General features: G+C 32.9%; 1 protein-coding gene across 2 annotated transcripts; it reads left to right on the top strand.

Moving 5' to 3' along the window:
• The first annotated feature begins 5,050 nt into the window (after nucleotides 1-5,050).
• Nucleotides 5,051-12,911, top strand: LOC146944884 (elongation factor G-2, mitochondrial-like). Of its 2 annotated transcripts, none has more exons than XM_085743257.1 (15): nucleotides 5,051-5,687; nucleotides 6,129-6,350; nucleotides 7,021-7,142; nucleotides 7,216-7,366; nucleotides 7,608-7,679; nucleotides 9,041-9,136; nucleotides 9,549-9,610; nucleotides 9,889-9,955; nucleotides 10,614-10,655; nucleotides 10,915-10,953; nucleotides 11,198-11,236; nucleotides 11,498-11,530; nucleotides 11,669-11,729; nucleotides 12,016-12,101; nucleotides 12,199-12,911. In XM_085743257.1, the coding sequence occupies exons 1-14, from the start codon at nucleotides 5,265-5,267 to the stop codon at nucleotides 12,093-12,095; spliced, it is 1,509 nt and encodes a 502-aa protein (XP_085599383.1). In that variant the 5' UTR covers nucleotides 5,051-5,264; the 3' UTR covers nucleotides 12,096-12,101; nucleotides 12,199-12,911. The 2 variants fall into 2 exon arrangements, with proteins under 2 accessions (XP_085599383.1, XP_085599382.1); XM_085743256.1 differs by having other exon boundaries at nucleotides 9,546-9,610.
• Nucleotides 12,912-13,221: the final 310 nt, after the last annotated feature.

Genomic DNA, 13,221 nt, shown 5'->3' with positions numbered 1-13,221 from the left:
GTTATGTTATACACAGGTAAGATCGAAGAGTTGAACGAGGCTAGGAGGGTATTTGAGAGGAAACAAAAGGAGCGTCGGGATTCTATCGTCATTGATACACATACCAAACCCAACTTGATTTTGGTGTAGCAAAAAACGATTTGTTAATACGTACACTAATATCTCCCTACTTCTGGTTTTCCCCTTGGGTAGCACCTGCACAATCCCACTGCCCTACTGTGCTTGCACACGTGCATTAGCAATATGATCTAGACCATTCACATATGTCGTGGAGTTGTTGTGTTGGCCAACTTCCAGTCCTGGAGGTGACTAGCTTTGCCGAAAATCTGTGTGCTTGTTCTTCCCATTGCATTGTTCCACAAATTCATGTTCTAATGCTTTCAAAGGCTCTACATTAGTGCAGCCAAAAGTGCAGTTTGTTACTCATCAAACTACTATAGTAAATGAAAAATAGCAGCAACTGCAATTTCAGTTTTGGCCTACGGCTCCAATATGGTTCCACAACCTGCTAGTAGGCCGGATTCGGATATACATTGGGCATAAAAAAATTGAATGATATCTCCATAGTTATCATCAAAAACAACACAATTATATGGACAATGTACTCCTTTATCACGAAGGTAAGCCCGCACGCATTGGTAAGCAACCACAACAAAGTCACAAAATAAGATTTTAAACCTTGGTAAGGCGCCAAATACTAGACCAAAATCTCTGGGCTCAATATTCTGTAGCTTGTTGGATTATAAGTATTTTGATTATCCCTTTATTTATGGCATGATTAAATAAATTATTTATGATAATTTTTTGATTCGACGTTTTAGAGTACCTGGATTAAACTTTGTATGCAGTTGACGTGATTTCACGGCGATATGAATTTTGTAGAAAACATTGATTGCACTCCAAGCTTGATGAGCTTGAATACATCAGGTAACTCTTGGAAGAATGAAATCGGATAGCGTGGTAGGAAACCATATGAAAAGAAGAGAATCTTCATACTCCCAAGCAAGATACAGCGGATTCTCTGTATTTGATATTTAATCAGCAACAATGAGGTAGCGAGTAGAAATTGTAGGACTCGCATGATGATGGAGCTTGTGATTGTGAGTGTGGATGATTCCTTCAACTTGTTGCTTTCATGAGAGAAAGTCATTCTCGTCGAGTTTGATGGTAATGTGATGTGCAAAAGTTTTGAAGATGTTCTTGGAGGAAAAACGATCTTGCGGATGAGAGGAAACTGAATTTGTATATTCTTTTTATATTGAATAGAAAATGAATATTGACTTAACAATAGCTCTTATGAAGCTATTTATAGGGTTCATTACGGCGGCAAAACTAGCAAAAAATTTACGCGTGGGCCAACTATAAAGAAAAAAATTTAAAACCAACATATTAAATTTAAAGATAAAGTATGTTTTTAGTCTCGTAGATTATAATTTTTAAAGTTTAGTCCTTACAGACATTTTATGCAATTTTTGTCTCGATTTTTTTTAAATTTCACAAAAAAAAATGTTTTTAGTCTTGTATTTAATTTCTCTAACAAAAAATTAAGGACTAAAATTAAACAAAATCTTATGAATTTAACTTAAAAATTGCAAATATTGTAGAGACCGAAAAGAAATTTAATCCGTAAATTAACCAATACAAGACAAAAATCACAATAATTTTTACTTATACTAATGTAAATTAAAGCAACAACAAAGGATAAAAATTGACGATAGCTATTAGAAAAGTTGGACAAAATGCATTTCAAGAAACAAATTTTATCCATAATTGAGTGTTTACTAAATAGATTAATAATGTATTTTTCAATGTAAACTAATAGGTAATTATTTGCAATAAACTTATTGTCCATTTGCCCGTTTGGTTCAGCTTTGAATATAATTGATTCTGAGAGAATTGATTCTGATAGAATTGATTCTGACAGAATTGATTCTGACAGAATTGATTTATGTTTGGATACAATTATGTAGAATTGATTAAACAAAATGATTTATGTTTGGATGCAATTATGTAGAATTGCTTTTGAATGTATAATTACTAAAATAGACATAGCTAAAGGAGAATTGATAAAGAATGAGAATTGATAAAGGGCAATAAAGTAAAATAACGTGTTGTAATAATAAAATATACAAACCTATACACGTTGTTCAAGGAGAATTGATTCTAGAAAAGCTAGGAGCTAGGATTTGTAGCTTCATGGAGAATTGCTTTTGGAGGACAAAAGCAATTCTGAAAAGCTGAACCAAACACGTTGTTTTTGGCTAGAATTGCTTTTGGCACTGTAGAGAATTGATTTTGGGCTAGAATTGCTTCTCAGAAGCCAAACCAAACAGGCCATTTGTTTATGACTATTGTCTCGATAATTTTTATTGTTGAAAAAGTTTTCTCTATAATTGTTAGAGACCGGAAGTATCAAACCAACATAAATAAATATATCAATCATGTAGTAATATTTTTACTTTCTTAATTATCCTAATTTTCGACAACTGAACTTGTTTAAGGTAGCTCAATGTTTATTATTTGGGGTAGCCGGATAATTGAAGAATATTTTTTCTTTTGGGGTAGCCAAGGCTACCCCTCCTACATGAAAGGAACCGCCCCTGGTTCATTAGAACTCACGTTCTTTCCAAAAAAAAAAAAAAAAGAAATTACGTGGTTTTTCAACGTTTTAACAACAATGTCCAACATATGTAACTTTCATCTTTCTCATTATATTCCCATTAAGCCATTATTCAAAGAACATGACACATAATGCAACTATATTAATCTTTCTAACACTTGTTTTTGGACTGTTACAGCTACTATTCATAAGCAAATTCAAAATGACTTTTGTTGTGCCAAAATCTTTGCTTGGAGACTTTGTTTTCGTTGTCGCTGGTGTTACTAGTAGTAATTATTCTTGCAAGTCCGGTCCTTTTCTCCTCTCTTTCTCATGTTTCAAAGTGTAATAACATAATGGGTCCTTTCTTATCCACAATCACAAGGTGCCTTTTGTTGATGAATTCAGCTATGCACAAATATTTTCTTAGACTAACAGAATGGATGAAAAGGACTGACATGACACAATTTTTTTTAGTAAGCCAAACTAGTCGATCAAAATTGACATCGGGAAAACATACATGGCATAACTTACTAAAACTAAGGGTTAAATAAGTTTTTCGTTCCTAAAATATATCAAATTTTGAATTTAGTCCCTAAAAATTAAAATAAGATGTTTTCATCCCTTTCCTAAAAAAAAAAAAAGATGTTTTCATCCCTCAAAACTTTTCCATTTCCGTTTTATTTTTGGTCTCTAACGGTCATAGTTTCAACATGTCACTTACATTTCTTAAACATAATACGGACATATTGGCATTGGACATAATAAATTTTCATAACTTAAAACACATCTTGAACATAAAAGGGTCACAACCTTATAATATGAACATAAAATGACCATTAGAAACCAAAACAAAAATGAAAATTTTAGGAGGATGAAAACATCCAGTTTTATTTATTATAGACTAAATTCAAAATTCGGTATATATTTAGAGAGAAAAACTTATTTAACCCTAAAATTAAAGACTTAATATAACACTATGTTGTTGTTAAGGGACTAAAAATAATCCTAAAATCAATCTAAAGGGCCAAAAGGTAATTAAGCCTAATTTTCATATACTATAAAGATTAAATAGGAGATTATCAGGTTCCATTTATTTACAAACAAGCATGACACTGATTTTACATAAAGTGTTATTATATTTTCCTCAAAAAAATAAAGCGTTATTATATGATTTTTTTTACTCCCTCCGTCTCACAACAGTAGTAGTGCAAGACTTCACATCTTCATTCAAAATTAACAATATCAAACCTTGTGTAATTATAAGACATGGTATATACAAACCAACCTTTGAAAAACACTAACCTTAATATTCAATGTGCATAATGTGAACACTTGGTTGGACGAACCCATTTTCTACTCCCCGCAAAGTAAAAATAAAAAATTAGATAATATTAAAAAAAAAACTAGGGGACAACGAAATAAAAAATTAAATTCTAATCTACGTGAAATCACTTATGTATAAATGGGATATGGGTTTTTGAGTTGATTTTTTTCATTTTTATTTTTTTTTAGAAATAGGATGGCTTTTTTATTATTCAAATTATATCCTTAACAATTTTTTTTATATAATAATGTTAAATCATTGGTGTTATTAAAAAAGATAAAAAGTTATATCATAATTGTTATATTTCTTTGAAGGAATATTATATTTGATATATTGTTGATGTGTTATTGAAAAAAATAAACATGATTACTTCTTTTTTTTGAAAGAAATAAAAAAATCCCGCAAAAAAGAAAGAAAAAAAAACATGATTACTTAATTTTCTTATAATTTGAGATTCACAGGCATCTAATCTTTGTACTTTAAATCAAAATTAATTTTTTGTAAGAAATATCATTTATAATTTACAAACATTTTAACTCAGGAGATGAAAAGACGGGTATTTTAACTAATTAAAGTAAGAAATAGTAAAAATGTAGAGTGTGGATTTTAGACACAAGAAATAAATATAGTATATAAAAAAGGGTTAAATATGTTTTTGGTCCCTATAAATATACCAACTCTTTGTTTTAGTCCCTCTAAAATTTTCCTTCAACTTTTAGTCCTTATAAAATTTTCAATCTTTACTTTTGGTCCCTCGTTTAAAGTAAACATATTTTTAAATAAAATTTTGCAGAAAAATGTATAATATTATAAGGATCTCTCCCAAAAAAAATTAGAATTTTTTACCAAAACATGAATTAAATATGAATTTTTATATTTTTGGCGGTAAAAAATTCATATTTAATTCATGTTTTGTTAAAAAATTCTAATTTTTTTTGGAGTGATTTTTACAATATTCCATAAATTTCTGTATAATTTCATTAAAAAATACAAAAATTTACTTAAAAATAGGGACTAAAAGTAAAGATTGAAAATTTTATAGGGACTAAAAGTTGTAGGAAAATTTTAGGGGGACTAAAATGAAAAGTTACAGGGACCAAAAACATATTTAACCTTGGAGCAGCTTTTGCAATTAGAAAGCGTGTTGGATACGGTAGCGTTTGACAGAAGACGACAAAGAGAATTGAGAAAGAGAGCGGGAAAATGAATAAACTATGAAATGAGTGTTGTGATGTACGAACGATGATGATGGTGATGATATCACGCTATAAGCACCGAAGCTAGCTAGCTAGGGTTTCACTTAGCCACAGACATAGCATCTTCCACTACCATAGCACGATGTCACATTTCTCTAGGCGGCGCCTCCTCTTTTACACCCTCACCGCAACTGCCACCGCAACTCTCTCTTTCCACCTCCACCGTCACTTCTCAACAGAAGAGAAGGAGACGGTAAGCTCATCCACCGCCACTCTCTCACCGTCTCGGCTACGCAACATCTGGGTCTCCGGACTCGTCGACCCTTCTAACGTCCGTGTGACGGAGAGGAGACTGTTATACACAGGTCAGATTGAAAAGATGGAAGACGCTAGGAAACAGATAGAGATGAAAGAAAATGAATATGCTTCTTTTGTTAAACAACAACAGTCTTGGCTCAACTCCAAAAAACAAGATAACTTTACCGTTCTTAACTGGTTAACCAATCCCATTTCCGATTCTATCCCTGCAGATCTCACCTTCTTCAGCTGGAGAAAACACTTTAAGGTATCTCATTTTTTTCTTTTCAAGGATGCATGCATAGCATAACAACAAATCTCAAATATTTTTGCATTGCATTGCATTATTCATCATTGAAATCGTAGTACTAAACTTGTATATCTTTCGATTCACTTATTTCACCTTATCTGCTGATATCAAGTTTGTCACTCTGTTTAGGTAAACTTTTGTGAGACGATTTGGTATAACTTTTCAAAACAGCTTATCACTATTTTCATAAGTCTTTCCATAACTTCTCCAAGATAACTTATGAAAACACCTTATAATATATACAAAAACAAATTAAACTTTATTTTGTCATTTGCTATAAGCACTTATCGTGATAAGCTGCAAAAACACTATAAGCTGTTTATACAAAACTCAATTATGTTCTTGGTTTGCATTATTCATGGAATGGAATTTAACTTTAATATTTGTTTGTCCTTGCAGATGACTGTAATTGACACACCTGATCATGTTCATTTCACTCCTGAGGTTCAGAATGCTCTGCGTGCCTTTGACGGTGCCGTACAAGTTCTTTCTAGTGTTGATGGGGTGCAGGACCAGTCCATTGCTGTGGATAAGCAAATGATAACACATCAACTTCCAAGACTCATATTCATCAACAATCTTGACCAGAAGGGAGCGAACCCGTGGGAAGTTGTGAATCAGGTAAACTTTAGTTTAGATTAATGGATTGGAGGTTATCATAGATTCTTATGTTGTTAATCCCAGATAGATGTAGCGCCCAACTCCAAAAGTGCTATAGTAGTATAGTAGATAAGGGAAAAGCCACTATTGCAAAGACTAGAAAAATACACAATTTAAAGGGACAATCATAGTTAATAATTATAATCAGCTTTGAAATTTCCCATCAAAATAAGCTCCAAATTTAATCAAAATGGCATTAAGAATATGTCATTGTTCTAACAAAAAACCCAACCAAACAGAGCAAGAAGAATATAAATGGAAGCTATAGTACAGAGAAAGAAAACTTAAACAGGGGTAGAGTCAAGGTTATGTACTATGTTGTCGATCTAAGATAGTGGAGCAGAGTTGAGCCATTGTTTCTATTTTGTGTCGTTGCTTCATACTCCTATTGATAACATGGGTTTTGTAGTTTTTTTCCTACTTCGACAATTTTGTTTAGTTTATAAAGAGAAATTCAGTAACATCATTGTAAATACAGAATTTATTCAAATTTAGATTTAGAAATTAGAAACCTATAATATTTAATTATTATTGACCTTGGTCATTTTTATAATTTATTTCCCATTGTTACTATAATACTCAACTTTAAATTGTTGTTTTTATTTGTAGACCATTTTGTTACATTTTTCAGGCAAGATCAAAGCTTCAACATCATACTGCAGCAGTCCAAGTTCCAATAGGCTTGGAATATAATTTTAAGGGACTTGTTGATCTCGTGCACTTAAAGGCCTACTATTTTCATGGTCCAAATGGGTCTGTTTCTGAAACTTTTGCATTCGTTATGCCAGTATTTATTCTTCAAATTATCAATTGTTTCTTATTGCAGGAAAAAAGTTGTCGTTGAAGAAGTTCCTGCAGATATGGAAGCCTTGGTATCAGAGAAAAGGCATGAACTCATAGAAACTGTATCAGAGGTGGACGGTAAACTTGCCAAGGCTTTTTGCAGTGGCACGCCCATATCAGCAGCTGATCTTGAGGTGTGTGGGTAACATTGTCTTTTTTTTTTATCGGAGTTTTGCGTACTGATTATTTGGCTTTGCATTTAGCAAAGATTTCTCATATGTTTTGGTTTTGACAAATAGTTTATCAACATAGCAGCAAATGCATTTTCAGATATTGTGTGATATATGAAAACCAGTTGTTACTTCGACCCCCACCCCCCCATCTCCAAATCTTATTTTGTAAATAGTTATCTTTTTGTTATTATTGTGTTTGTAGGCAGCAGTTTGTAGGGCCACCATAGCACGGAAATTTATACCATTATTCATGGGTAGTGCTTTCAAATATAAGGTAACCTTTGAATTGCCTTGAATTCTCTGTTGTACGGTCTTGACCTTCACGCCCCTTTGACTCATTAATATGATTATGATTGAATTTAGTTTGCGTCTTCCAGAGACTTCACTTTGGAAATTGAATTCACTTGTACCATTTTTAATACGATGACTACTAATGGTCCATGACACTATGCAAAATTTTAGGGGCTGGCCAAATCTTATGTTATATAAATAATAAAAGAGAAATCATTGCCATATAAATCTACTTAGAATAATGTTGTTTATTAAACAATAAAATAATAAATGAGCATTGAGCATTATCTGTCTGATAAAATCTAAGTAAGAATCTTGCTGTTTTAAAAGCTAGATTCTGGTACTTTTTACGCTTTTCCATTCCCTTACTATAGTTATGTAGGGGGGGAATCTGATTTATGATCTACCATTCTTTTGAAAAGTTGGTGACTTTCTTCTCTTATAAGGCTTTGTTACAGAAGGCTGACACATATATTAGGAGGCAAAGTACCAGAGGTTTGCACTTCCGGAGCATGTCAGTAGTGTTAGTCTTATTAAGAACAATAGTCAAAACATTTGTTTAGACTTTAAGGAATCTTTGGACTCCTAATTTGAGACATAATAGTCTTTATACTTTATTAAACTTCTCAATGTTAATTATCTTAATAATGATTTTGTTAGACATCAATCCCTCTAGGATATCATCCTTGCTATCAACTTTTGAACCACCATAATATTCTCTCACATGCATGCACACACTTAGGCATGCCCGAACACTATTATGATCCAAACTTGAACATTCTATATTGAGTTAATTATCAATAAGATAGAAATTTGAACGCTCTATATTTCAAAAACTGTGTTGGTATTATTGTGTTGGATTGGTGTTTCAAAGAAAGAAAGGTGGACAGGGAGGAGAGTTATTTGTTAGGTTGGGTTGGTTGGCCAGTTAGTTACCTCTAGCTGTGGGTAGTTAGGAGTGGGGGATGGCCAGTTAGTTACCTCTAGCTGTGGGTAGTTAGGAGTGGGGGAGAGTGAGGGCCACAGTTGTCTCATTAAATTGTTGACAAAGATTCAAAGGAGCTTTGTGGCTCTACCGAGGGTCCTTTTTTTCTAATCGCTTCTCCTATTTTGGATGGAGTTAAGGAATAGATGGTGAACCATAGGAAGGCCTAAAATCCTCCATTTTTAGCCGCTATTTCGGCCATAAAACACCATCGTGCATCCATCCTTAACAAATTGGCCATGGGTGTTGCAAAAAATCCTTCACTGCAATCTGCCGTGGCCACTATTTTATAACATTGATTTTTGGCTTGAATAATACATACAAGCTTATATTTTTTATTTTTGTTGTTTCTGGTACAGGGGTTACAACTACTTTTGGATGGTGTACTTGATTATTTGCCGTGTCCAACTGAAGCTAGTAATTCTGCTCTAATACAATCGAAGAACGGGGAAAAGGTACCAAATTCAAAGAAACAATTGAATGAGATTATTTGAATTGCTTGAGAGAAAATTGCTCTCAGCCTCTTTGAACTTTGATGTTCCCTATACCAAGCTCTTTGCTCAGCCACCTGACTATAATTTCCTCAAATCTTTTGGTTGCTCATGTTTCCCTCTTCTCAGACGTTACAACAGAAACAAAGTTTAGGTCTTAACAAAAATAAACTTTGATGTTGTCTATACCAAGCTCTTTGCTCAGCCACCTAACAATAATTTCCTCAAATGTTTTGGTTGCTTATGTTTCCATCTGTTCATGTTTTCCTATACCAAGTTGTTTGCTCAGCCACCTAACTATAATCTTGATAAACATGGTGTTGTTGTGCTATTTTTTAACCTACTAAAAAGAATATTATTTGGCTATTTTTAGCAGAATACACTTGTGGCATTGGCTTTCACATTGAATAGAAAGTATGATCAAATAACATATCTAAGGTACCGTAAGCTTTACATGTGGTTAAATCCTATTTCAAAGAATTGGCATACTAACACTTCCAATAACTCTTTGTAGAAGGCGCATTAAATCAATCCAATAACTCTTTACATGATCAAATAACATATTATGTGGATGATCATGTATAAAAAAAATTCAACAATTTAAGCATTCGTTGATTTAATTTGCCTTCTACAAAGAGATGTTGAAGGTTTTAGTTAAATTTGACTTATGGTGTCAATGGAACTCATATATGTATCACTTTTTTTATTGTGTGAAGAATCTACGAGGGTGTCATTCGGGTGGGAGATTTTATTACAAACGGTGACACTGGCAAGACGTTCAAGGTAAGCTTAAGGCTCTTCACTGTTATACTTTGATTGCATTCGTCTTGTGGACATGGTGTTTTTTATTGTGGATCTGCTTTTCTTTATTGTTACAACCTTGGTTTTTTGTTACTCAGTTAGTTCATTATATATATATATATATATATATATATATATATATATATATATATATCAATTCAAGATGACATATATGATAACCAACAATTTTAGTTGTTGTAATTAAGTTCTGTCTTAGGAAGAATGAATACCAAAGATATACCAAATGATGGGATCTTTTAATATTAATTTACCCCCAGATTATCCATTTCTTACTAGTCCATGGATTCAAATTCTTACTTGATACTTCCTACTAGCAATATTGACTATTTTTTGAAGAAACTTATCCTACAGAGAAGTATCAATTTAACCATACTTCTAACATTATCCTCTTGAATATCCAGGTTTTGTCCCCTCATTTTGTACTTTTTTCTAAAAATATTGCTCCAACCAACACTGGTTCCAGTTTTAGCTTTTACTAGTTTAATAAGGCATGAAAAATGCTTGAAAACAATATGCAGTGGTGTGCACTCCTAAGATCATTTTTATGTATCTGCTTTCATTTATTGCATTTTGAGACTTGTAATTTTGTTGCTGAAGCCTTTCTTCTCTGCAAATGCAGGTTCGTCACTTTTTTGAGGCGGTGCGAAAGGATAGGATGGGGGTTAGTTTTTAAACTTTCAACAAATTTAGTGGATGATATTAAATCAAATGTCTTTGGAGAACTTTTGTATAATTGTTCTGCCATATCTCTTTTTGATTTCTAATTTTAGCTTTTACTAGTTTAATGAGGCATGAAAAATGATTGAAAACAATATGCAGTGGTGTGCACTCATAAGGTCATATTCATGTCTCTGCTTTCGCTTACTCCGTTTTGAGACTAATAATTTCGTGACTGAAGATTTTCTTCTCTCCAAATGCAGGTTCCTCATTTGATTGAGACGGGAAAGGATGAGACGGAGGTTAGTTCTTAGATTTTCACAACGATCTGTGGATCTTCCCAACAAACCAAATATTTTTGAAAGCTTATCTATATAAATTCTACTTTTAGCTTTCACTAGTTTAATGAGGCATGAAACATGATTGACAACAATATGCAGTGGTGTGCACTCATAAGATCATTTTCATGTCCTTGCTTTCATTTATTTTGTTGAGACTTGAGACTAGTGATTTTGTGGCTGAAGCTTTTCTTCTCTTCAAATGCAGGTTCCTTATTCTACTGAGCTGCGGAAGGATGCTTTGGGGGTTAGTGTTTAGATTGTCACCATGATTTGTGGATCTTCCCATGAAATTGAATGTCTTTGGAGAACTTTTGTATAATTGTTCTGCCATATCTCTGTAAATTCTAATTTTAGCTTTTACTAGTTTAAAAAGGCATGAAACATGATTGAAAACAATAGGCAGTTGTGTGCACTAAATAAGATGATTTTCATGTCTCTGCCTTCTTTTATTGCATTTTGAGACTAGTGATTTTTTGGCTGAAGCCTTTCTTCTCTGCAAATGCAGGTTCCTAATTTGGTTTGGGTGCGTAATGATGAGGTGGGGGTTAGTTTTTAGATTTTCACCATGATTTGTGGATGTTCTCATTATACTGAATGTTGTTGGAGAACTTTCATATAATTGTTCTGCAGTATATCTTTTTAAATTCTAATCGGGATTCTTCTCCCAAATCGACAGGCATTTCAAGAGGCTCATGCTGGGGAAATAGTCGCTGTACATGATGTCACTAGTGCACCAGGTCCGACTTTTCTCTTCTCTCAAACCATATGTCACATTTCCTGAATTCTACATTGCTCTTTTTTAGTAAGATTGAGTTGTTGAATCTTTTGGTGGTCTTAGTTGTTTGAAAATGTGGTTGTTATATTTTCTATTGAAGAGTAAATTTCATTTGAGGCTTCGAAAATACTGAAAATTGCATATGATAAACCTAAAAAGAAGAAATGAGCCAAAACGGCTGTAAAAATGCAATCTCATACGGTCTGTTAATTTGACGGTCTGTTTTCCCGTGTTCATTGCTTAATCAGGTGATACTTTTACCGATGGGTTAGTAAGGTATACAAAGGCACCTATTGATGTTTCTGAGTTGGTCTCAAGAAATTCTTAAGTGCAAGTAAGTAGTTTCTTTATATGACAAATTAACTTCCCTACCTTGGCTTTAATGGCAGTTTACATAACCAAGTTCTCTTGTTTTGTGTATTTCTTTTTAGGTTTCAACAGTATAGCATACTCGACAAAAATGTCGCTCTTTTGATAGGCCACCTTGATGGACGGCTTTTATGTATATGCTGAGCTGGTGTATATGCAACTAATTGGGAGTCTAGGAATGTTTTATTTAGTTGTACAAAATCTAGATATGTCATTATGAGATTCTGGCTGATGATACAGGTTTATAAACAAGGTTCTTATTTTGGAAACGTTGAGATTACAGAGGATATTCTGTCAATTGGAGACGTTGAGATTACAGAGGATATTCTGTCAAAATTTCAGTGAATATTGTGAGCTGAAAGTTAGTTTGGAATTTGCTTATTTATTGTTTGTCAAGTTTGATCATTAGACTTGTCGAACTAGAAGTATTAGTTGTCCGTGCACCAGTTATGATTAGAATATTGGGTCATGACTAAGTTAGAAGAATTTACCCCACCAAGCATAAGGCAGCCCGATCATGTGCTCTAGGCCTCCAAAGGGGATACGATTATTAAAAGACATATACCTAAATAGTGAGTTACAATTTGGTATGTTTGCGTGCAACTCAATTAGCCCAACACAAATTTACTTTTTCATTGGACCCATGATCGAAATTGGGGAACAGCATAAGTGGTTTTTTATTTAAGTTGTACTGTAATCCATGACTCTTCTCTTTTGGTTGGGAAAAACAATACTCTACTTATTTGAATCTAGCTATAGTTATTATTTGGATGAAGTGTTATTTTTTTTATAAGTGTTATCTATACTAGAAGTATAAAAGTGCCATAATAACTATCAACTTTCGTTAGATGTTTTTTACCATAAAAAAATAGTTGGATGTTTTCCTATATAAATTCCCTTAAAGCAAAATATTTTCTACAAAAACAAGCAAATAATAACTTTTATTGTGAGAGATGAGAGGGTTAAATCATAACCCTTAGGTCAATCTTTATGGTGGTATTTAATTTTTTAAAATGGAGCTAATCTTTTCACCCATTCATCCTCATCCTCCTTTTTTTTTTTTTTTTATATTTGATTTTTCAAAT

This window comes from Medicago sativa, chromosome 2 (assembly GCF_051527215.1).
Source record: "Medicago sativa cultivar Bolivia chromosome 2, Bolivia_mono, whole genome shotgun sequence".
In the NCBI taxonomy this organism is placed as follows: domain Eukaryota; kingdom Viridiplantae; phylum Streptophyta; class Magnoliopsida; order Fabales; family Fabaceae; genus Medicago; species Medicago sativa.
This window is presented reverse-complemented; position numbering and strand designations above follow the sequence as displayed.

What these genes read in the sequence shown, in the direction of transcription:
- LOC146944884 (XM_085743256.1), top strand. Translation starts at nt 5,265, where the DNA reads ATGTCACATTTCTCTAGGCGGCGCCTCCTCTTTTACACCCTCACCGCA. An exon ending in GATCAAATAACATATCTAAG is followed by an intron (nt 9,611 to 9,888) that starts GTACCGTAAGCT and finishes TATTGTGTGAAG; the next exon opens with AATCTACGAGGGTGTCATTC. An exon ending in ACACTGGCAAGACGTTCAAG is followed by an intron (nt 9,956 to 10,613) that starts GTAAGCTTAAGG and finishes CTGCAAATGCAG; the next exon opens with GTTCGTCACTTTTTTGAGGC.